This window comes from Esox lucius, chromosome 17 (assembly GCF_011004845.1).
Source record: "Esox lucius isolate fEsoLuc1 chromosome 17, fEsoLuc1.pri, whole genome shotgun sequence".
Lineage (NCBI taxonomy): Eukaryota > Metazoa > Chordata > Actinopteri > Esociformes > Esocidae > Esox > Esox lucius.
Window position 1 is genome coordinate 20929036 of NC_047585.1, and position 26776 is coordinate 20955811.

At 43.1% G+C, this 26776-nt stretch overlaps 1 protein-coding gene across 11 annotated transcripts in view; it reads left to right on the forward strand.

Annotated features, from left to right (window-relative positions):
• The window catches only part of cadpsa (Ca2+-dependent activator protein for secretion a), a 110475-nt gene that overhangs the window by 66320 nt on the left and 17379 nt on the right, over positions 1-26776 (forward strand). For 3 of the 11 annotated variants that reach the window (XM_020055678.2, XM_034287075.1, XM_034287076.1), the window contains 16 exons: positions 2418-2519; positions 3116-3179; positions 3472-3595; positions 6398-6466; positions 9702-9808; positions 13376-13384; positions 14889-15045; positions 18279-18420; positions 19597-19740; positions 21590-21745; positions 21870-22017; positions 23482-23496; positions 23875-23949; positions 24047-24130; positions 24551-24583; positions 25873-25980. In XM_020055678.2, coding sequence (XP_019911237.1) covers positions 2418-2519; positions 3116-3179; positions 3472-3595; positions 6398-6466; positions 9702-9808; positions 13376-13384; positions 14889-15045; positions 18279-18420; positions 19597-19740; positions 21590-21745; positions 21870-22017; positions 23482-23496; positions 23875-23949; positions 24047-24130; positions 24551-24583; positions 25873-25980 — 1537 coding nt within the window. Of the gene's footprint in view, positions 1-2417; positions 2520-3115; positions 3180-3471; positions 3596-6397; positions 6467-7458; positions 7507-9701; positions 9809-13375; positions 13385-14888; positions 15046-18278; positions 18421-19596; positions 19741-21589; positions 21746-21869; positions 22018-23481; positions 23497-23874; positions 23950-24046; positions 24131-24550; positions 24584-25872; positions 25981-26776 lie in introns of all 11 variants that reach the window. The other 8 variants (XM_034287074.1, XM_020055695.3, XM_020055684.2 and 5 more) reach the window with 8 other exon arrangements.

Genomic DNA, 26776 nt, shown 5'->3' on the forward strand with positions numbered 1-26776 from the left:
TGGAGCCACCACATACCTTAGTAGCAGCAAGTACTACTGAATTAGTTAGTTGTCAGCAATAGTCAGTGCTGGGAATAAGACAATACAAATAATAAACATATGCTTTTTATCTCCCTTTTCCACATTTGTATTGGATATTGCTTGCATGTGTGTTGTGCTTCAGAACATGGTTTTTCCTGCAAAATTGCAGTTTATTTAATTTATTAAATAATTTTGAACTGTTTCTACTTCTGAACAGTGTGTGTAGGTGGTATACCTGTCTACAGACCCATACAATCCTGACTGTTTGACCCTTGCATGATACCCACCATCATTGTGTCACCACCTTCCTCTCTATTCCAATAAGGATAAGTTTTTTTATAGGAAATTACAGGAAATTGCAGGGTTTTTTTTTACATTAAGGCATCACTCAACTCCTCCACCACATTTTCGAGTCTCTCAAGACAGTTTTATTCTTGTTCTGTAAAGACCATGATATGGGGATGTATTTTTTATATGCCTCCAGCCATGTTAAGCTACAGTACTGCCTCACGGCCTGGAAACAAAAATGAGTAACTAGGTTGTCTTTGTAATGTCAGGTTGTATCCAGAACATCTCCAGTTTGTGGGGCATACTGTACAATTTAGTCTTATTTATAATATGGTGATGATTCCAGTTTAACATTTCACAGAGTCCCTTTCACAGAATCATGGCCATAGCTAACACAGGGAAAGGTGGATATGATTCACATGGCCCATGGCGTGACAGGGCCCACTGGTCGTTAAAATGTCAATGCCTTCTATAAGTGAGGGGGCCCAGGACATATTTTCAAGGACCCAGGATTCCTAGCCATGGCCCTGCACAGAATGTACCTTACAACACTGCTCAAAGAAATTAAGGCCTCACGTAATTGTCACAGTATAACACCAAGTCAATTAAACTTCAGGGATTTCAATCTGTCCAGATAGGAAGCATACGTGATTGTGAGTCAGTGTCACCTGCTTTGGTACAAATGAAAGTGGCAACAGGAGCACTGGTGAGGCAACAGCAAGACAACCCCCAAAAAGGGAATGGTGTTGCAGGTGGTTGCCACTGACAATTGCTCTCTACTTATCCTTCCATTCTTCTCTAGTTTTATGTTTTGCTAGTATCCCTGTCACTGCTGATATTATGAGGCGTTAACTGCAGCCCATTTAATTTGCACAGGTAGTCCAGCTGGACAGGGATGTAGAAAGGCATCAACCCAGCAGCAGTACCGATATTTGCTCCTTTGTGTGGGAAGGTACAGGACGAATACTGTCAGAGCCCTACAAAATGACTTCCAGCAGGCTGCTGGTGTAGCTGTTTCTAACCAAACTGTCAGAAACTGACTCCATGAGGGTGGCATGAGGGCCCTTCGTTCTCTAGTGGGACCTGTGCTCACAGCCCAGCACCGTGCAGCTCAGTTGGCATTTGCCAGAGAACACCAGAATTGGCAGATCTGCCATTGGCACTCCGTTCTCTTCACAGATGAGAGCAGGTTCACACTGAGCATGTGACAGATGTGAAAGGGTCAGGAGATGCCGTGCTGAACGTTATGCTGCCTGCAACATCATCCAGCATGACCGGTTTGGTGGTGGGTCAGGGATGGTCTGGAGAGGCATATCCTTGGAGGGTCCCACAGACTTCCACATGCTAGCCAACGGCACCCTGACTGCTGTTAGGTACCGGGATGAAATCCTCAGACCCGTTGTCATACCTTAAGCTAGTGCAGTGGGCCCTGGTTTCCTCCTGGTGCAGGACAATGCCTGGCCTCATGTGGCCAGAGTATGTAGGCAGTTCCTGGATGATGAAGGCATTGATGCCATTGACTGGCCCTCATGTTCCCCAGACCCAAATCCAATTGAGAACCTCTGGGATGTTATTGGTGCATCCGATGCCACCCAGTAGTGCCACAGCCTGTCCAGAAGCTCACTGATTCCCTGATCCAGGTCTGGGAGGAGATCTCCCAGGACACAATCCACCATCTCATCAGGATCATGCCCAGACGTTGTCAGGAGTACATACAGGCATGTGGGGGCCAGACATACTACTGAGTCACATTATGAGTTTCTGTGATGAAATTCACCCAAGTTGGGACAGCCTGTGATTTCAGTTTACTTAGATTTTTGTTGTGAGTTTGAATCCAGCCCTCAATCGGTTGGTGATTTTGGTGTCCACTGGCCCTTGTTACTTCATTTTGTTCTCAATTAATTACACAATGAACAGTAAAAAAGATTTTGATCTTTCATATATTTCGTTCATCGAGACCTGATTTGAGTGTTCCAATACTTTCTTTTTGAGCAGTGTGTATTCATTGGTCTTTTTTGAAACATTTTGGAAATGAACCCACAACCTCAGTGTTTTCTGCCGCCTCTTGCTCCAACCGTCTAAACTCTCTGGTGTCATCTGTACCTCAGGCCTGATGGCATAGGGACAGTGACTGTGGAGGAGAAGGAGCGCTTTGAGGAGATCAAAGAGAGGCTGCGTGTGCTGTTGGAAAACCAGATCACACACTTCAGGTTTGTACTGTAATACTTGAATTAGCTTACAGAAAGATTCCTGTTTGTACTGTAATACTCTAGACAGACTGACAGAGACAGCTTCAGGTTTTACTGTTGTATTATAGACAAAAGGTCAGCTTCAGGTTTGTACTGTAATACAGTTGACAGAGAGACAGCTTGGAGTTTCTTCAGTGATACTAAGACATGTAGACATCTTCAGATTTCTTCTGTGATAATAAGACAGACAAACTGCTTCAGGTTTCTTCTGTGATACTAAGATGTACAGACAGCTCCATGTTTTACTGTAATACTATATGCTGACAGCTTCATGTGTCTACTGTGATATTATATACAGCCAGCTTCATATGTTTACTGTAAAACTATGTACAGACAGCTTCATGTGTCTACTGTAATACAATATACAGACAGCTTTGTGTGTTTATTGTAATGTTATGTACAGACAGCTTCATGTGTCTACTGTAATACTATATACAGACAGCTTCATGTGTCTACTGTAATACTATATACAGACAGCTTCATAGATTTTAAGTAATGATGTTAGTATTTACCTACACACTACACCTTGTATAAATGGAACTAAATTGCTTTCACAGGTACTGTTTTCCCTTTGGTCGACCGGAGGGAGCACTGAAAGCCACTTTGTCCCTGCTTGAGAGGGTAAGTCATTACGTATCCTCTTTCAGTCGTACCATATTCTGTTTACCGTACTCTAGTTACACACACTTTCCTTTAGGCTCCTGTGCAAAACAAACACAGATTGTAAACGTTCCATCCCAATGTAAATGTCCCAGACGTCACAGCTAGTTGTCCGTTTGACCTCTGTGTAGTCTGGTGGTCATCTGTTCAGTGGAGGGTCGACACAGCCCACTCCTGTGTTTTTCTCTTTTGTGCTACCGACCCCAGAAAACAGTAGTGTGTTGTTCTAGAATGTGAACCTGTTGTGTGGCAGGTCCTGATGAAGGATATCGTCACCCCTGTGCCCCAGGAGGAGGTGAAGACGGTCATACGGAAGTGTTTGGAGCAGGCAGCCTTGGTAAACTACCAGCGGCTGTCAGAATACGCCAAAGTAGAAGGTAGACGACTGCTTTCAATGCGTCCTCCACGCATGCATCGAAACACGCCCCCCCAACACGCACACCCAGTTAAATCGATGTGAGCCGCACATTGTAATACACCCTGAATGCTCCCTGCTGTACTTGGGTGCTGTCATTCGGGACTGACCTGCAGCAGCGTTCTTACCACTTTAGTGTGGATATCTGCAGGAAAGACTACACACTGTGGTTGCGCAGCACAGGAAGCTGGTCAGGGAAAGACAGCTCGTAGTGGTGCCTTGAGTGAAGTGACTGGAAGTTTATCAAACACACGGGTCTGTTGTGCTTCACCTGTTTCCTTCTGGTCCATCTACCACATCCCAGCCACTGCTATGAGCTTGTCCTCCCCAGTGCCACCAGCTGCCTGTGTTGCACAGTGCCGTTGAGATACTACAAAGTGTGCCCTCTTCAGCACACTGCCCCCTGCAGGTCACTGGGTTCCATGGCCTGTTTTGAGGTTTAGGTTAAGTGTATCAATGGCACTGGCATAGACCCATTTGGAGTGGACGTCACAGTTACGTCACTGAAGTTTGGTGGTGGCAGAAAACAGCGGGAACAAATATAGGGAAACGGGCAAGATCTTCTGACTTAAATTTAAAAAAATTGTGTTGTGCCATTGAATAGGAATGCAAAAAATGGTCTTCATTTTTATTGAATACCGTTGCAAGAGCCGCCCTTTGAAACTTAATGTGGACGTTTGTGGTTGTAAGCCATTACACAGACAGACTGGACTCTGCCGTGCTCATTTCATAACAGGCAAGGTTTTGTCCACTGTTTATCACACACAGGCAAAATTAATGCTGTAGTTATAATAATACCAGTAAGTTAGTAACACCTGCAACCACAAAGCTGGCATTCTCAGTAGGCTAATTCACAATGGTTAACACCATTGACTAACGTTAGCAACATTAGCTAGCATTTAAGCAGAATTAGCATGTAAACAAACCAAATTGCTCATACTTAGACTGTTTAGATAACATCATTAATATCTCTTAATATCTCACCCGGCACAACCAGAAGAGGACTGGTCACCCCTCTGAGCCTGGGTCCTCTCTAGGTTTCTTCCTAAAATCTGGCCTTCTTAGGGTGTTTTTCCTAGCTGCTGAAATTCAACTCTACTGTTGTTTGCTCCTTGGGGCTTAAGGCCAGGTGTCTCTGTAAAAGCACTTTGTGACAACTGCTGTTGTAAAAAGGGCTTTATAAATAAATTTGATTGATTGATTGATCATTCAATATTTATGCAATAATTAAATTAATGAATGGGGTACACGGTAATATTGTATCTGTGATGTGACATTTTCTTTACAGAATAATTGGAGAAGGGATCCGGATTATCCATAGTCCTGTATGTTTTAAAGAGGTTACTGTCACCTTCTGCCACCAAAAAGGGTCACCTGTAAAGGCAAAAGGCGACATTTTATTTGTTTGCCAAAGATCATTTTTATGTTTTGGAGCAACTCCCACTAGTGACATTCGGACTGTACAATGGGTGAAATAGACATTTAAGAGGAAATCAAAATACATAATTCAAGTACAGTCAGTGAAGGGAAATACAAACAATAATTTGTATTGTGTTGAAAATGCAGTTTCTAACAAAAATCAGAGGTTTCGTACATGTCATACAAACAATATGTAGTATGTTATATATATTGTATATGTGATATTGGCATTTTTATATTTATATAACGGCTATAACTGTTATAACTGTATAATATAACTGTCCCTCAGCTGAAGCGATGACACGTGGCCTCCTTCCTGTGGCTGTTGTTGCTGTTAGTAATGCTTGTAAAGTTTAAACCCCCCTTCCAGGTGTCTTTACTGTATAGTGATGCTCTACTAAGCTTGCATGTTAGCGTTGTGTTCAGTAAGTAAAAATGCATTCAATGCCCTGTGAATCTGCCATCTTTATGCTGACTCCAGTGTGTCTCTGCTTCTCTCTGGCCCAGTCTGTCCTTTCCCTCGTTACACCGACGGCTGGTGCTCTGAAGGACACTCCCTCCACTCCTTATCTCCTTATCTCCTACCCCCTAACCCTGTGCTATCTTCTCCCGGGTTGAAATGACCTTCATCTTCTGCTCGCCGCCTTCTGCCCTCACCGCTTTCCTCCTCCTTGTTTATTGGCTTTGCTGCTTCACCTCAAGCCCCCCTGTAGTGTGAACGCAGGTCAGGAAGGCCAATACACAAGGCGTTGCCCTCTGCAGCGACCCGGGATCTGTTTGTTGCATGTCCTGACTTGTCTTTAACAGGCGTAGCTGGCCACATGTTCCAAGGACACATTTACAAAGAACATGATTTATTGGAATATACTGTATTCGTATGGATGTGTAGTGTGGACTACTATTACAGCACTCAAAACCTCTTTTCAAATTCCGCTATTCCAGTCAATGTTTAGAAAGAAATACCTGAGAAAGGCCTCTTGGTATCTTAGAGAGGAAATACTACTGAACAAAAGGCTGCTTATTTTCTTCATAACGGTTTGCCAGTTTGTTACCTGGATTGGGGGAAACCCGGTCTTGACAGAAAAGTCTCACACTTCCATTTGGCGTTGAGAATGATTAAAAGTAAGTGTGGCCTAAGTGACCCTTTTTCCACCCATTCACTCCCCTCCGACACCTCTGTCAAACAGATGCCTCTCCTTCTGTCTCCATGGGCCTAGGCTCCTCCACCTCCACCTCCATGTAGGATCCTGTGGGGTCCCCTAACCCCCACATGCAACTGCCCTCCGAACTCTGACCTCTCCTCCTCTGACCCCAGCCTTTTGCATGCCCCGATCCTCTCTTGTAGGGAAAAAGAGAGAAATGTATGAGCATCCTGTCTTCTGCTTGGCGTCTCAAGTGATGGATTTAACCATTCGTGAGTACCTTCCTCATCCTGCTCCACCCACCTCCACCCTTTCCTCCTCCCCTCTCATAAACCATGTTTTCCTTTTCTCGGCGTACCTCCGTTTGCACGTCATCCCACTCCTCCACCCCCATCCCCTGCCTCCCCCCTGAAACAGTCTCTCTCGCTCTCTCTCTTGCTTCTCCTGAGTCCTTTGGCCTTTTGATCTGTTGCTTCTGTCTGTGAAACCAAGCTGTGAGAGATCCAGGCCCCGGCTCCTAGCATAACAGGCCGTAGGCTCCATCAGATCTGTGAAGACCATAGGCTGTCTACTCCGTCAGCTTCTTTTTCCTCCACCCGTGCCTGTCTGCCACTTGAATGCATTTTTACTTTGCTTTGGTGTAAACCCTGTTCGTTCTGTTGAGCCATGTCTCCTGGGTATACTACGTGCTACCATACCCAGAGCACGATCGTGACCATCCCCATTTGGCTCGCCCTGGGGACCAGCGGGGTACAACAGGAAAAGGAACAGGAAGTGGCTACCATAAGGAGGACAGGATATAATGTCTACATATTCTGTTATCATGTCTTGTCTTTATGATTACAGGTTTTCTCTGTCCTGAAGTGTTTGATTGTTCTTTTTTTTTCTTTGGGGGGGGTTGAGTTTTATTTTGGTCCACTGTCTGTTAATGTTTTACTGTATGAAGCTATACAGTACATGTCTGTGTCTGAGTATTGGTTAACATCAGATCCAGACCAGAGAACCCTTGGATGAATGCTGAAAGGTGTTGCTCAACCACCTTCTCCAGATTTCCATTCTGTCCTGCTCTTATACTGTCATTACTGACTATCCTCTCTTCTTTTTCTCTTTATGTCTCTCCTTCTTTCTCCCTCCCTCTACCTCCTTTGACCTCCTTGGCTTGACCTCTCTGCTTTCCCTGTCTCTTCTTCCATCTGTCTCCTCTTCTGCTCTCTCCTCTTCTGCTCTCTCCTCTTCTGCTCTCTCCTCTTCTGTTCTCTCCTAGCGGATAAAACTCAGAGAGATAAGAAAGATTCAAAGGATCAGGATTCAGGTGACATCCCATGTATTAGCATATCCTAACCCAGCTAGAACCATAGCAACATAACATCTCACAGCCTTCCTGAGGCACGGCCTGGGAATGTTTCAGGAACGTTGTGACAGCGTTATGTCTCCACACCCTGTAGTTTCCTCTGCAATGCATTCCAGTAATGGAGATGCAGTGTTCCCAGTGGGGGCCTGTGGTAACTCTGGTCGTCCAGTCCCCTCCCCAGCCCTCTGCTCAGCCGTGGAGTGGCTCCACCAATGGACATCCTCTGAATTCTCTTAAAATGCTTCCTCTTTCCTACAGTGTTGCCTTACTCCCCTACAGTAATTTCTGGAAGAAAACCAAAAAGTCTAGAAGTCAGGAGTTATTGAGGGAGGGAGGGTGAGGGAAAAAAGACTCAAATGAATAAACAGAGGTAGCAATTTTAAGACCATTTAGACTATTGCCATTGAGGATCCCCCTTGTGTTCTTGGAAGCTGCAGTTACTTCCTCTATATTCCAAGCTTCAGTACGTTAGAAAGCAGTCATGACATGCTTCTGAATTCATACATGTTGCAATGTAACTAGTACTTTCTCTGCAGAAAGTGCATGAACCTTAATCTATAGACATTTTCAGTGTTCTAAAATTCAATAATTTCAACCTCATATCAAGGTTCTGTTGTACATTTTAACCGATGCATGTTTTGGAAATTCCAACTGAAATTGTATATAGATTCCTGGTAGGATGCCGCATTGTCGTATCAATGCAAGTACTGATACAAATGAGTGAAATAAGATAATTGTATAATAGCGTATGCTATTGTCCCCTGTAAATAAAACTGTGTCATTAGTGCCTCCGGAGGTTTTGTCATGGTCCCTCAGACGTCCTTAGGTAGGCCCCCGTTTGCTGGGTAATCATCATTAACGTCCGTTCAGACTGTTTCATGACTACAGCCCTGCTGGTGTCCCTGTTTGACGCGTAATTGATCATTAGATGTCACTGATTAGACCGAGCTCACACCTCCTTGTCCAAATCAGTCACATAATAAAAAAAAAAAAAAGTCTGGCATCCCTTTCCACGAACTGTAGAATGTGGCAGTACTAGGTTTCTGTTACGGAACATCTAGAGCTAGTCTCTTTCCTTAAACCCCATGTATAACTCTAACACTACTGCCTCTTCATTGACCAAGGGATGAAATTACCTTTGTTGTTTGGGGGCCTTTCTTTTAAATCCTCTGCCCACGCTGCCTAATGGACTATTATTTTAGCACTTTGTTACTAAGAGGTAGCCCTCTGGCCACAGTCATCTGCCAATGTGTGGGCATCATAAAACTGTACCTCAGAATGCTCCCAATGAATTCCCAGTTACTGCAGACACTCTACAGCACAATGCCACGTGAGTGTCTGACAAAGAGCAGAAAGCTGTGTGGAGAGGTGGGAAAGCCCTCGTTATCGTTTATACCTTTCCATTTCACTGGCGCTATAAAGTAAATCAAGCAAGTTGGCGTTGTTGTGAGAAGACTGACTCATTAAGACACAGGGTCCAGGAGTCAGGCGTATCTGAAGATCTTTGACTCTAAGATGCCCCAAAGTCTGAACGAGCTCGGTTCTCCGGTTACCTCTCTGATTCTATCACATCTACCACTTCTTCACTTCATTCATTAATGTTCTTTACTTAGAAAACCTGACATTCATGTGTATTATCATCACAACCTCTGTGGTCGGTTGAGCAGGGTGTCATCGGTCTTGTTTTATCATGATTTCTGTAGATTTAATAGTTTCCACAGACATTTATTGTTTGTTCTTCGATATGATCTCGTTATAAAAAACAGTCAGTTCTTGCCCTCCAGGCCTTCTTAGTGATTCTGTGTATCCTGCTTGTGACAGTTTTGCTTTCAGGGGGCAGGAATCACCCTAGAGGGAGAGTTGTCTTGCATATCACGTTAAACATGGGACTCGCATAAGCAACATTCAACGTGTGGCTGTCAACACATAAAGGACATAAGCGCTGCACGACGTTTCGGCACATTTTGCATGATGACTGTGGGACATATCTGTTGTTGTGGATGTTCCATTGTACCTGCTGTATTGTTGATGGCATTATTGAAGCGTGGCCCTTGGGGGCTTACATAATATCACAGAACTACCAAACCTCTGACTAGAGGGGATGTTTTACACCAGGGTGTCTCCCACCATAATGACCTGTTACCTTTGTGCTGCAGAAAATGTAGGGCGCTTAGTCACCCCTGCCAAAAAGCTGGAGGACACTATTCGTCTGGCCGAGCTGGTCATAGAGGTCCTCCAACAGAATGAAGAGCACCATGCAGAGGTGAGTACAGACACACACACACACAGAGACACACACAGAGAAACACACACACAGAGAAACACACACAGAGACGGACACACTCACACACAGAGACACCCACACACACATACAGAGACACACACACAGAGAAACCCTCACAGAGACACCCAAAGATACACAAACCCTCACAGAGACACTAGCACCCATTCACAGAGTCACACACACACACAAAGACACTAAAACACACTGACTAAAACAGACGCTTATCCACACCTACACACCAATTTGCTGTGAAACGCTGCAAAATCACCAGGGAAAACCCAAAGGGATTTAATTACAGAGAGTATAGAATTACAGGGACTATGGAATTACAAGGACCATAGAACTACAGGGACTATAGAAATACAGGGAGCATAGAACTTCAGGGAGTATAGAACTATAGGGAGTATAGAATTACAGGGAGTATAGAACTACAGGGAGTACAGAATTTCAGGGAGTATAGAACTTCAGGGAGTACAGAATTTCAGGGAGTATAGAACTACAGGGAGTACAGAATTTCAGGGAGTATAGAACTTCAGGGAGTACAGAATTTCAGGGAGTATAGAACTACAGGGAGTACAGCATTTCAGGGAGTATAGAACTACAGGGAGCATAGAACTTCAGGGAGTATAGAACTACAGGGAGTACAGAATTTCAGGGAGTATAGAACTACAGGGAGTACAGAATTACAGGGAGTACAGAATTGCAGGGGGTATAGAGATACAGGGAGTACAGAACAAAAGCTGGAGGACACTATTCGTCTGGCCGAGCTGGTCATAGAGGTCCTCCAACCTCTATGACCAGGAGTACAGAACTACAGGGAGTATAGAACTACAGGGAGTAAAGAACTAAATGGGAGTATAGAACTACAGGCAGTATAGAACTACCGGGAATACAGAACTACAAGGAGTACAGCACTACTGGGAGTATAGAACTACAGGGAGTATAGAACTACTGAGAGTACAGAAATACTGGGAGTACAGAACTACAGGGAGTATATAACTACAGGGAGTACAAAACTAAATGGGAGTACAGAACTACAGGGAGTATTGAACTACAGGAATTATAGAACTAAATGGGTGTATAGAACTACATCAGAGTATAGAACTACATGGGAGTACAGAACTACATGGGAGTACAGAACTACGTGGGAGTACAGAACTACAGGGAGTATGTAACTACAGGGAGTATAGAACTAAATGGGAGTGTAGAACTACAGGGAGTATTGAACTACAGGGATTATAGAACTAAATGAGTGTATAGAACTTCATCAGAGAATAGAACTACAGGGAGTATAGAACTATAGGGAGTATATAACTACAGGGAGTATAGAACTACATGGGAGAACAGAACTACATGGGAGTATAGAACTACATGGGAGTATAGAACTACATGGGAGTACAGAACTACGTGGGAGTATAGAACTACATCGGAGTACAGAACTACAGGGAGTACATAACTATGTGGGAGTTTAGAACTACATCGGAGTACAGAACTACAGGGAGTATAGAACTACGTGGGAGTATAGATCTACATCGGAGTACAGAACTACAGGGAGTATAGAACCACAGGGAGTACAGAACTACGTGAGAGTATAGAACTACATCGGAGAACAGAACTTCAGGGAGTATAGAACTACAGGAAGTACAGAAATATGTGGGAGTATAGAACTACATCGGACTACAGAACTACAGGGAGTATAGAACTACAGGGAGTACAGAACTACGTGGGTGTATTGAACTACATCGGAGTACAGAACTACAGGGAGTATAGAACTACATGGGACATTTATTGCGTCTCTGACTCTGTTTAACAGGCTACGGTCACAAGCACTGGAAATCAGTGGGTACAGTATTCCTGTCTCTGTTTTCTTTATATTTATGGTGCATGCTAGCCAGAGCACACTGGCCTGAATACACGGTACGGGGTCAAAGTGTGGGTTCGAAGGTCAACAAGTTTGCATCACTCCATTTCATGTGCACTGTGCATCATTTGGGATTACAATGGTGAGCATTGTAAAGGAATACCCAACAGGGCTTTAATGAACCCTATGATGTCATATGTTGCTGCAGGCTCAGGAAAGGCTTTCCGGGTGATGTCACACATTGTTCTTCCTGTAAACTAGGGTGTCCCCACAGACATAGTGGAGGTGTAGGGGTGTAACATAGTGGAGGTTGAGTGACTAGGATTTTAAATATCATCCCTGCCCTTGCATCACATAGGCATTTCAAGAGGCATAGGACTGCCTTTTTCTAAAAATGGGAAGAGAATTCACAGACCTCAGCCACGCATTTTGAAACACCAGATGTGTTTTGAAGATTAGGCCAAGTGCATGACTTCTCATGCAAATTATGTTTATATCAAAACAAAAAGCATCTCTTTTGGATTGTATCTTTTGTATCTCTTCACAGTTATCATAGCATATTCTCTGTTATCTTTGCATATTATCTATTATCATTGCATATTCTCTGTTATCATTGCATATTCTCTGTTATCATTACATATTCTCTGTTATCATTGCATATTCTCTGTTATCGTTGCATATTCTCTTTTTTCATTGACTATTCTCTGTTGTCATTGCATATTCTCTGTTGTCATTGCATATTCTATGTTATCATTGCATATTCTCTGTTATCATTACATATTCTCTGTTATCATTGCATAATCTCTGTTATCATTCCATATTCTATGTAATCATTTCATATTCTCTGTTATCATTGCATATTCTATGTTGTCATTGCATATTCTCTGTTATCATTACATAATCTCTGTTATCATTGCATATTCTCTGTTATCATTGCATATTCTCTGTTATCATTGCATATTCTCTGTTATCGTTGCATATTCTCTGTTATCGTTGCATATTATCTGTTATCATTGCATATTCTCTGTTATCATTGTATATTCTCTGTTATCATTACATATTCTATGTAATCATTTCATATTCTCTGTTGTCATTGTATATTCTATGTTGTCATTGCATATTCTCTGTTATCATTACATAATCCCTGTTATTATTGCATATTCTCTGTTATCATTGCATATTCTCTGTTATCATTGTATATTCTCTGTTATCATTACATATTCTCTGTTATCATTGCATATTCTCTGTTATCATTACATATTCTCTGTTATAATTGCATTTTCTCTGTTATCACTGTATATTCTCTGTTATCATTACATAATCTCTGTTATCATTACATATTCTCTGTTATCATTACATATTCTCTGTTATCATTGTATATTCTCTGTTATCATTACATATTCTCTGTTATCATTGCATATTCTCTGTTATCATTACATATTCTCTGTTATCATTACATATTCTCTGTTATCATTGTATATTCTCTGTTATCATTACATATTCTCTGTTATCATTGTATATTCTCTGTTATCATTACATATTCTCTGTTATCATTACATATTCTCTGTTATCATTGCATATTCTCTGACAATTAACCATTTGAAAGAAATATGGAACAGCACCTGACTTAAACCCTTCCTGTTCTCTCGTTATTTGTTTTGTTTTGCGGGGGAATGTTTGGACAGGGCAAAGAGGTATGTGATGGATCTTCACATCCGGATAATATAACCCCTGACCCCTGACTCACCTCACTTCCCATACCATGTGCATGTTTTAAAAATGCCCAGTGAGGACCCCAACCCTTCCTAGTGATGGTCTTGTATCCCCTCCTACTTGTTGTCAGATCCCCTGGACAGTTGTCCAAGTGCTTTTGCCACTCAAAGCTGATGCCTTTGGGGACGAGGCCGACCCTGACAAGCCATGTCCCTGTCCGTCACACTGAACCCCCCCTCCCTGTCAGGTCTGTTGCAGTTCTCTGTCCGCCCCGATACTGACACGCCCTACCGGGGTCGTATCCAGCCAGTGAAGAGACCCAACAGGCCCATCCTCCTCCTCCTACAGAGACCTGACTACTCTGAAAAGCATGCCATTGATTTGTGGGGGGGGAGCAGGACCCCTCCATCCCCTCTTGCATTTCTCCAAATGCCTTGTCGTGTGACCTACTGTCAGTGGATCAGCATAAGCAGCAATAGACACATCTTCCTCTCCCGTTCAACCCAGTACCTCCAGTCAGCTTGTCACTCAGCCGGTTCTGTCTCGTTCCGTTCAAGTCAACCGGCCTCCCTGATTTCATGTTTGTGTGTAGTGTACACCACGTCCCATACACTTCCTGAGTTGACTTGCCTGGAAATGAGACAGACCTGCCCGGCGTGTGGTCCGGCGGCCAGTGTGGAGCCGCAGTAAATGGGTCCCGCCACTGGCCCCGTGCATTTGACGGTGACGTGCTTCCTCGATTTGACCCCCGAGATCCTGTTGCTGGTTGCTGCTGGCGCTCCTCATGCCAACCGTCCCATGCCAGCGTGCATGACGCCCATTGGAACATTCACATCAGAGAGTTGTGACGATGTGAATGGCTGATGGCCCGGGTTCTCCGCTGGCCAAGGGGACCATGGGAAAACAGTGGGGGACATGGGAGGATTAAGTGTTTACCTGCATGAGACCAGGCCCTTCCAGACTGTGTCACTCCACTGGTTCTATCTCTCCTGTGGGGAGGCTCCGAGCAGCTCTGTGCGAATGACTCAGTCAAGGAGCCGTGTCTGCACAGCTCTCTGTGTTTCTCTCTGTGGGCCTGCAGAACGGCACATGTTTAGCCGTGCTCAACCGCAGAGACAAAACACAGTGCTCGAAGAGGTGGAAGTGTCCCTCAGAGATCTGGATGTGATGTCTCAGAGGTGACAGCTTGGCTCTTATTGTGAAATTGAGAGAAGAGCCCTTATAGAACGGTGGAGTAACATTCCCTGTCCTCTGTAGAGTATGGCACTGAGACTTGAATTTAGAGACGTGCTTGTGTTATCTTTGTACACACTAATATCAAATGTTTCAATCTTTGTCTTTGTTTTTCCACTTCTTTCCTCAGTTTTTCATCAAACTTCTGTATCTTCTCTCCCATGCTTCTCCCTTTCTATCTTCCCCTTTATCTGTGGGTTCTTCTCTTTCCTTCTCCACAATATTTCTCTCTCTACCCCCCCCCTCCCCAAGGCATTTGCCTGGTGGTCTGACCTGATGGTTGAACACGCAGAGACCTTCCTGTCTCTGTATGCGGTAGACATGGACTCTGCTCTGGAGGTGCAGCCCCCTGACAGCTGGGACAGCTTTCCTCTCTTCCAGCTGCTCAATGACTTCCTGAGGACTGACTGTGAGTGACTCTGCCACCATCCTGGTCCTGAATCAGGGCTATCTAAATAAGAAACACTCCCTGAACCTGAATCATGACTACATTATTAACAGAAACTCATTGAACCTGAAACAGGGCTACATTATTAACAGAGACTCCTTGAACCTGAAATAGGGCTACATTATTAACAGAAACTCCCTGAACCTGAATCAGGGCTTCATTATTAACAGACACTCCCTGAACCTGAATCAGGGCTACATTATTAACAGAAACTCCCTGAACCTGAAACAGGGCCTCCTAAATAACAGACACTCCCTGAACCTGAATCATGACTACATTATTAACAGAAACTCACTGAACCTGAATCAGGGCTACATTATTAACAGAAACTCCCTGAACCTGAAATAGCGCCACCTAATTAATCGACACTCCCTGAACCTGAATCAGGGCTGCATTATTAACAGACAATCCCTGAACCTGAATCAGGACTACATTATTAACAGACACTCCCTGAACCTGAATCAGGACTACATTATTAACAGACACTCCCTGAACCTGAATCAGGACTACATTATTAACACACTCCCTGAACCTGAATCAGGACTACATTATTAACAGACACTCCCTGAATGTGAATCAGGACTACATTATTAACAGACACTCCCTGAATGTGAATCAGGACTAGATTATTAACAGACACTCCCTGAATGTGAATCAGGACTACATTATTAACAGACACTCCCTGAATGCGAATCAGGACTACATTATGAACAGACACTCCCTGAATGTGAATCAGGACAACATTACTGACAGTTCCTGAACCTAAATCAGGGCTACATTATAAGTCATTATAGTCATTACACAACCATTGTGGTTGATCTTGGCCGAACTGGAGAAACGAATGCCTAGTGTTGGAGAACTGGAGAAACAAACTGTGAAGAATATGTTGCAATCTAATTTGACTTTGCCACTGCACTCTCCACCTTTGTACATTTGACTTCAGTATAATGAAATGGCTGTAGGTAATTGAGATGACAATAGAGCACTATGGGAGCTTTGTGCTAAGTGCTAAGAGACCAACGGTGATATGGTTGCTGTGGGCCCTGTCATCTCACTAATGAACTCCAGTTGCCCTAGGAGCGCTGTCCAGGGTCCTGAAAGCGTGAGCCGGAGAAGGAACACTTAGTAAAACCTTTGTCAAGCGAACCAGCACTGAGTTATGTCAGCAGTTTTTCTTGGGTTATGTCTCCTTTTAGCAGGGGTCTGGAAGTGTGTACTCTGGTGTTCACCTGCACTGGAACAGCTTGTTATGCTCACTTTTTATTGTTGCACAAGTAGCCACGTTCACAAATGACAATTTCTAGCCCATAGGATATAGCACATAGCATTGATCATAGCAACAAGACCAAAATGAATGGTATTCGCCCCAAATGGACCGGACAATCATGGTCTAACTGTAAAGACAGAAACACTCTAGATGACAGCATGTCAGCACATGATATGGTGTTGATTGATTGCATTTGCGTAACATGCAGAGACTAATTATATATAATACTAGTGAACTAATTCCCATGACTCTGACAGCAGAACCCAACCAGTAAACGTGACACCATGATGAGTGAGATGGCCACCAAAATAGCATCTAGGCATCCTTTCCCTCAGGGTTCTCCTGTGGTGTACAGGAACACACTACGCACACACACACACACCACTACTACACTCAAAGTACAACACACACACACACACATCACTACTACACTCACAGTACAACACACACATCACTACTACACTCACAGTACAACACACACACACACACCACTACTACACTCACAGTACAACACACACACACCACTACTACACTCACAGTACAACACACACACACCACTACTACACTCACAGTACAACACACACACACCACTACTACACTCACAGTACAACACACACACACACATCACTACTACACTCACAGTACAACACACACACACACACACCACTACTACACTCACAGTACAACACACACACACCACTACTACACTCACAGTACAACACACACACACACCACTACTACACTCACAGTACAACACACACACACCACTACTACACTCACAGTACAAAACACACACCATGACTACACTCACAGTATAACACACACACACACCACTACTACACGCACAGTACAACACACACACTACGCACACACACACATCACTACTACACTCACAGTACAACAGACACACACACACACACACACACACAACACTACTACACTCAAAGTACAACACACACACACACCACTACTACACTCACAGTACAACACACACACACACCACCACTACATTCACAGTACAACACACACACACCACTACTACACTCACAGTACAACACGCGCACACACCATTACATACACAAAGAACAACACTCAGTTCCACACTACAGACACAGAACAACATCCCTGCACTACCAAATCATATCAGAGGGGCATTTTACACGGAAGGTCATTTGTTTTGTCTCCCCGAAGCAGCTAGCTTATGTGGCAGGAAATAGCCTTAGCACCAGACAGGCGCCAAAGTCGGACGCCATTCAAGCAGTTAATGAGGTCTAAAACAGAGGTGGCTGGGAAAGGGGCGAGCCCTCCGTCCTCACTCCTGGACAAATACATCAAAGTGTACAGCAGCCGCTCAAGTGGCTAATTGGAGAGCGACAATCAGGGAACAAAATAAACATTGCACCTACTGTGTATCATCGACCTTGACTTGTCCCCACGCAGGCACATGCACTCCAAGGGATGAGGAGGAAACCAGCCTCGCTGTGTGGAGCCGGTAGCCATGGCATTGCCACACACTGGCCTCCATTTTGTCTCCCGTGGTCCGTGTTAGCGTTGCCTTTTTACCAGTTCAGTCAAAAGAAAACATTCCCGTCCAAAAACGTAACGAATGCTGCCACCAGATATACAAAGAGAGGAGATCCACTACAGTATGATAGCTGACAGGGAGGACCAGGACTGCTGTTAGCTGCCGTTAACTTCCTTCCAGCAGGATCGGAAAGGTGAAAGACTGGCTCTAATCTTATAGCTTTGTCAGGCCAATCATTTCAGATCAATGGACCCCCCCCCCCCACCCACCCAAGGAACATAGGAAGGAGAGGTGTCTTTTGAAGTCTTTTACCAGCAGCTGTTAAAACAATGATTACTCTGGTGTTTCAGTTTAATGAAGAGCTTCCCCTTGACCTACTGTCTGTGGTCTGGTCTGTCTTAGATAACCTGTGCAACGGCAGGTTCCACAAACATCTGCAGGACCTGTATGCCCCCTTGGTGGTACGTTACGTGGACCTCATGGAGTCGTCTATTGCCCAGTCCATCCACAGGGGATTTGAGAGGGAGTCATGGGAACCCGTCAAGTAAGGACACCTCAACCTCTACGATTGACAGCCGTGGTTACACAGCCTGAACTACATTGTTTCAGCAGTCAAATACGCTTCAGCAGAAATTGAATGGCCCCCCCAAGCTAGTCATAATGCAGAGGCATTTCAACATACCTTATTCATGTCGACCAATTCAGTTTGTGAATGGCTTTGGGTACTTGCACACATACGCTGATGTCTTAGTTCCTGTCCACGGGAACAGAAATATTCTGAGCACTTTCTGTTTTGTTTCTTAATTATGTGGTTCATATACTATCCACCCTTTAATCATAAGACACTCAGGCTACGAGCATTTGCTAAATGACTAAAATGTGACAGTAAAATTATGTCTGTAAAACTGTATAACAACAAATCAATTGTACTAACAAGATTATTTACTATCTACTTGTCCTTATTGCAGGTAAGAACACATCTGTCAATGTTTTATATTCATATGGTACCCCTATCTAATGGTGTAGCAGTTTGCTGTCACCGTACGTTGACGTTTAGACACTCTTTACCGATCATTAAGACACTCTTTACACATCATTAAGACATTTTTATCCATCATTAAGACACTCTTTACACATCATTAAGACATTATTTATCCATCATTAAGACACTCTTTACACATCATTAAGACATTATTTATCCATCATTAAGACACTCTTTACACATCATTAAGAAATGATTTATCCATCATTAAGACATTATTTATCCATCATTAAGACACTCTTTACACATCATTAAGACACTATTTATCCATACAATATTTACGTTATTTACCCATCATTTAGATGCTATTTACCCATCATTAACACACTATTTACCCATCTTTAAGACATTCTGTACACAATATTTAGACACTATGTACACATTATTATGACACAATTACACATTATTAAGACAATATTTACACATCATTACACTGTATTTACACTTTTTAAGACAATTTACTTTACACAATTAAATGTATATTTTATTCACTGCATGGATACCATATAAATATAACAATGTTTTCTTTTTGCCCTACCTCACCACCTTTTCATATACACAGCATTGCTTTTACCTGTTTTGCTTAACTTTCCATTTTAAAACATATCCTCATTATTTCAGTACTTTTATTTTCTTGTTATCTTTTTTATTTCTTTTCTGTTCTGTCTCTTTCCTCAGGAGCCTAACAAGTAATCTGCCTGATTTGAATCTACCAAATGTCAACCTTCAAATACCCAAAGTACCAAATCTACCACAAGTTGGCCTCCCAACAATGCCTAGCTTTTCTACACCCAACTGGATGGCAACTATATGTGACTCAGAGTGTGTATTGAGTCTCGGCTGGAGCCTTGAGACATTAAAAACATGCGTCTGTGTTCTTGGCATGAACATGTCACAAGTGCTCTGGGATACTGGCTTCATTTCTTGAGCTCAACAGGCAATATTCACCAATCCTAATGTAGACCACTAGGTTTTGGCCTGAGTGAATGTTCTCAACTTCGGGATGCAATAAAACATTGACTGGTAAACGTTGCAATCAATCAAACATAGTCCTTTAGTGGTAGTGGTTAGGGCATTTGAAAAACCAACCATGTCTAATGTGGAGAAGCAAGAGCGCTGCGATCTGCCAAACGTCTCCTTGTGACTGTCTTTAGTAAGTCATGAGCTTCTCAGAGACAGTCCTGATGTTGTATGTTTGGCTATTCACACCACGATAATGATTCCACTTTAATATGGTCTTGAACATTTGAAATGAAGAATTAGCAATTTTGCACTTTACTCCCTGCACCTTGAAGTAGCCCTGACACATGACTCTCCTCAAATTCAAGTGAAAATCCTCAGCATCCACTAACAGTGTGTGTTGAAGGAGAGAGAAAAACACATTCTCAAAACCCATCGGAGTGAGACCCTGGCTGCTTGAATGTTTTGAATTCTTGGTCATGTGTAGGGTATCTTCAAATTAGCATGAAGCAGTCAATGATATGAAGCAAAGGTCTCCTCCCCAAGAAGTAGTTGCTTCTGGTGCAAAACTGGTGGCATCCACATCAACTCCACAGCTAATAGCTGCTCTTAGGCCTGAATCAGGCAGTAAGTCATGGAATATTCAAACCCCTGAGGTGCCTTAATGCTGAAGGATGCATTCTGCCGTTTCTGGCCACTGGATGCCAAAGTGGTGCTATGGAGACAAAACGTGTTCCAGGAAGTGATGTGCTTTGTCATGTACGTGTCGTGATATGATCATTTAGGATTTGATTCTATTTATACTGTAGATCATGCACATAAATACTTGTTACACAACCAGACCAAGAGGTTTATTTTTTTATTCACAAACATCCCAGCATACTTCATGTAACCAGCTGCTAGTGATGTGAAGGTCTGTTGCGTGAACCCCAGTCGTCCCCAGTGTCCTTATCGTTCTACCGTCAGCCATGTTCATGCCAAGGCCAACGCGTGGCCAGTATGTTTAGAGTAGGCACCGTTCAAACTGACAAACCATTAACAGCCTTTCATTTTCCTCATGCTGCATGTGTGGAAAAGACCCAAATTACTTTTTTAAGCGGATTGAAAAACAAATCCAATGGGCTCATGCAAAAGGATAGCTCAATAAATAAGGCGTTGAATTTGCATCTTTCCATCGCATTCCTCTGACCTCTTGTCTGTCACTGTGTGGACGGGACCACCGGTTCCTGTTCATCCTGTGTTGAAGGCCCTGTGGGGCTGCAGGGAGCTGCACCCTATATTCCCAGGGTTAGGAGACAGAGAATTAGAGTGGAATCCAGTCTCTTCCACTACATTTAAAATCAACCCAACCCTTCACCGTGGCTGGTTTCCCAGACTAACTGACCAACTGACCAACTGGCAGCGTGCATGGACCCTTACTCTTTTAATAACCACTCACCTGGTTATTCCTGTGTCATACTGTCTGTTTACTTTTACCAGACACTGATTGGTTCCTTGGCTAATCATATTGGTCAGGGATAATTCAACGATTTATTTATAATTCAACTAATGTACGGTCTTACATTTTATTTGAACCAATCAGTAAATGGGAAAAGTAACCCACAGAAATGCACTGCAGGGATTTGTCCCATCCTCTCTGATCCTTGATGTAGTCCTCCATCCCTTCAGTGGGTACCCACGCTCTAACATTTGAACCCTGAACTGTGCCCAGTAATGGCTCAGGTACGTCAGAGGACCTGTTCTGGAAGCTGGATGCACTGCAAACGTTCATCAGGGACCTTCACTGGCCTGAGGAGGAGTTTGGAAAGCACTTGGAGAGCAGACTCAAACTCATGTCCAGTGACATGATCGAGTCCTGTGTCAAACGGTGAGGCACTCATGGATGGGACTCTAGCACGTTCCCTACATACACATGAACACACACACACACTTGCATTCGGTCCGTTCATAATGTTCTCCAACCTCTCTCTGTTACCTTCGCCTGTCTCCAGAACCAGGGGGGCCTTTGAGGCCAAACTCCAGAAGAGCAGTCGGACCACAGACTTCCGTGTGCCTCAGTCCATCTGCACCATGTTCAACGTGATGGTGGATGCCAAGACCCAGTCAGCCAAGCTTTGTGCCATGGAGCTGGGACAGGAGGTAGACCATTTAACCAGTCTGAGATGACACATACCAGTCCACCTATCAGAATCAACCCAGTCTGAGATGACACATACCAGTCCACCTATCAGAATAACCCAGTCTGAGATGACACATACCAGTCCACCTATCAGAATAACCCAGTCTGAGATGACACATACCAGTCCACCTATCAGAATCGACCCAGTCTGAGATGACACATACCAGTCCACCTATAAGAATCGACCCAGTCTGAGATGACACATACCAGTCCACCTATCAGAATAACCCAGTCTGAGATGACACATACCAGTCCACCTATAAGAATCGACCCAGTCTGAGATGACACATACCAGTCCACCTATCAGAATTGACCCAGTCTGAGATGACACATACCAATCCACCTATCAGAATCGACCCAGTCTGAGATGACACATACCAGTCCACTTATCAGAATCGACCCAGTCTGAGATGACACATACCAGTCCACATACCAGAATTGACCCAGTCTGAGATGACACATACCAGAATCGACCCAGTCTGAGATGAGACATACCAGTCCACATACCAGAATCGACCCAGTCTGAGATGACACATACCAGTCCACTTATAAGGAATCAACCCAGTCTGAGATGGGAGTACCAGTCCATCTACATGGGCACAGACTTTAAGCAGCATGCAGATGTTATACAGTGTTTGAATCAGTGCATGGATCACATTTTCACCTATTATATTTCAGATGGGATATAATGTACAGTCTATGCTTTGTCTAATAGTGATTTGTCATTTATGTTTTTGGCGTAGCAATTGAAAGGCAATCGCTGAGCATGCCGCCCTGGATATAATCTCAATTCACCCCAAGATCAGTACCAAACCACTTTGGGAAAATCATTTTGTGCTCTCCAGCAGTCTTTGAAGTGTGTATTTTCTTAATTGCACGAACTCAGGTGCTTCAGGCCACATTGAACAGTGGCTTTCAAAACGTTTCGGTCCGGTGAACCTTTATATTATAGAAAAATATATCCGACAATTTTACACGTTTAGCTATGAAGTGGAGAGAAAAGGTTTTTAAAGCTAAATCCCTAACAAATGTATTGAGTAGTTTACAGTAGAATTGATTGGTTGAGTACTTTGGACCCCAAAAGCTCTGTCGGTTAATAGAATTAAATTGTACTTGTTACACCCTCTAGTTAATTCACTGATCTCCTCCATAAAAATATTACTTTTTGGTCAATTTGAGAACAATTGACTAAAACAACTCAGCACTTTGATTTCAAAATTTCTTTCTTTCTGCTCATATGAAGTAATGGTATGCTTATAAAATACCGGTACATTCTGCATATAAGCCCATAAAGTATTTGTTTAGTTTTTTTGGCACTTGTCTCATGATTTTGCTTTTGCTTGAATATATGCTTTAACTGTAGTCGCTTGCTTTTTCACCATCACTTATGTTTCTTTTTATTTCTTTTGTCTGTCTTGTGAAAGTTTGTTAGAAATTGGGTAAGTGTGGCTAACAATTCAATTGACATCTTACCCCAAGAACCCAAATGTATAATTAGCCCTCATTGCGGTGTTCCCTCATCTTCCAACACTTGAATTGTTTTGATTTCATTAGCATATGTGTAGATGGTTCTGAATATACATGATGTAGATGTGAGAGTTCTCAAATCCGCACAATCTAGAGACAGATACCAATTACCAGAACAGAATTAATTAGCCGGGGGCCTTTTACTTGGCTCACGCGAAGACAAAGGAATGCTCTCATACTCCTGATTAGCGGCATTTTGGCCTCTTCTAGACCTGATGACAACAAACAGAAGGGAAGGGAGGGAGGCTGAGTTTGGCCATTGTGACTAATGCGTGTCTCCTTCCTGGCAGAGACAGTACCATTCCCAAATCGACGCTCTCATAGAGGAAACTGTTAAGGAGATGATCACCTTACTGGTAGCAAAGGTGCTGTTACCATCTTACATCTTACAGTGTTCATTTTGTGAATGTGAACTTGATGGACAAGCCATTAAACAGACCTGTCTGTCTGTCTGTCTGTCAGTTTGTGGTCATTCTAGAAAGCGTCCTGGCCAAACTGTCCAGATACGATGAGGGCACACTCTTCTCCTCCTTTCTCTCTTTCACAGTAAGAACACACTCCTCATTCTCCTTGTTCTCATCTGCAAACACAACTGGACGTGGACCTTTTATTTGATTTCTTCTGAGTCTATTACTGTCCCTCCATTTGCTTATCATAGCCCTCCCAGTACATGAAAAGGTTCAGCATTTTAGTACAGATGTCCTTTAACATTGTAATAAGTCTAATTACATTTACTGTGCAATTACATTTCCTGGCATGACTCGCTTAAGCATATTAGAGTCATACAATGAAGCTACACTCACGTTATACAGCTTTTCTAATGAAAGGAAGTTGCACAGTCGGAAACTCAGTCTTTCCTTTGACCTAATCTCTCTCTCTCACACACTTTCTTGCTCTTTCTTTCTCTCTCTCTCTCTCCCTCTCTGTTTCTCGCTCTCTGTTGCTCTCTTTCTCTTTTGTTTTAAGGTGAAAGCTGCCTCAAAGTATGTGGATGTCCCAGTAAGTGAGAATAGCATTATTATCAGTACTTGTGTTTTTGTCATCACAGCCCGTGTGGGTGTGTCTCTGTGTGTGTGTGTCTGTGTGTGTATTATGTGGATTCAACTTGCAACTGTAAGGCAAGAAGCTGCAAGCGGATTATCATTTTGTAGTTATACTCAAATTGCTTTTTCCAATTTTGCTCACTTCAGGCAAAGTAGGTTGAGTAAACACACATTCACACATTAGCTACTGTAGGTTTGTTGTCTGTCTGAAGTGAGTTTAACTTGCAGACTAGCAGATGTGTAACCTTTTTAAAGGGCTGGGAGACATCTATTTGTAATTTCATTAATTTCAATTTCAATTCAATTCAAGTTGTTAGCACACTGTATTTATTGAGTTTATTGAGTTTATCAAGTTTATTGAGACAAAATGTTTTCACACATTGGCTACATTGAATGTCCTTCTAATGTCCACTGAACTCACAGAACAAAGCTGATTACAGAGATTGGTTTAATTATTTTTTTTCAGACTGCATGTCAAAATGGCACTTTGTAAATGAATACCAGGTCAATGACTCTGTGATGGGTTATCTTACGTCTGTAGGGTTAGATACACTAAATTAAATGAAAGGGGAAACATACTTATTTGCACCCTTTGTTGCTACACCTGGATGTTAAAAAAAGTCAGTTTACAGCAATTGATTGTTAAAAAGTCTTATGACCTCATCAGCTACCACAGGAGGATGCATTTCATTTACGAGAGAAGAGACGGTGGGGTAGTGACACACACACACACACACACACAGAGTCTTATTTACATGCCAATTGTCCGGTTTGAATATTTGCGATGCTATGAGATATTCCTTTTCACAGCCTCTTCATGTGTTCCTGGTACATTGGTTCACTTTGCACATGCCCAGACTGTGACAGATGACTCTGGGCCAAGTATACATCTCTAATAGGAAGTTCAGTGGTAAAGACAGCCATAGCCCAGGGTCTATATGCACTGCAAATGAAACACCTCTCCAGAGATGTCAACCGTAAACTCTAACATGATTTCTCTGAGATGAAAAGGACAATTTGATAACACTTCAGTTGAATGTTTATTGTAATACCTGCAAGGTTTTGTTTGTAGAGCTTTCCATGACCTAACAATTATAATTTAATAATATGCTGGCCTCCACAATCTCTATTCTGATGGAAACACGTTTAAGTGCCTTGGTGAAACAATGTATCTCTGTTTTTGTTTGGACTAATTATCCCCCCTTCTCTACTCTACTCTCTGTCTCTGTGTGGTGTGTTCTGCAGAAGCCTGGCATGGATGTAGCGGACGGTTACGTGACCTTTATGCGCCATTCTCAGGACATGCTGCGGGACAAGGTCAATGAGGAGGTGTACATAGAAAGGTTATTTGCTGTAAGTAACCAGTGCCGTCTCCTCCCTTACAGTGGGAGGCTCTCCAAAATGTGATAAAACAGTCAGTTCAGAGGGATAAGTCACATTTTGAACAGCTCTCTGCGTTCTCTCCCAAAGCCGCACAAGTATCTCTCTCTCTCTCTCTCTCTCTCTCTCTCTCGCTCTCTCTCTCTCTGTCTTTTCCCCCTTCCCTCCAGTCTGAATACACTATGTCTGTCTCTTCTAATGCAGTGTCCTGTTTGTTTTAGGAGTGTAAAACCTTGAGGAGGATTATCTTAAGCAGTGTTCTCTCTCTGTGAGACCGCGAACAGGGCTTCACCATTAATGACCGTACAATAGAATGCCCTGCCCTAATACCGTCTTTACAATTCCCCAGTCTGGATAATGTGTTCAGCCATTAGAATACATTGTGTTCTTCTACTAATTGAACTGTCAGGAAACATTGATAATCAGCTGAAAATCTTTGGGTTAGTCAGGTGCGTTGTGAGGACCAGTTTTGGACCTGCCCCATATTGACGGGGACAGCTTTCTCCAGTAAATTAGTATTTTTCTAAGGCGATGCCAACAGAATAGAGGGCCTCTGACCCAGGGCTTATTATAATGAGGGCTTAAGGAGGATGGAGAGAATGAAATGCCCAAAGAAAGAGACCAGGAGCGATCCAATGGGTTAGTGTTACAGAGCGAATGAAGAGGAGGGAGACGCGAGAACAGAGAACACTGTCTTAAGGAATAGCCTAGAAGCAGGTTATCTAAATAATCCTTTTGTGATGCATGTTGACCAGTTGGTCTAGTTGTC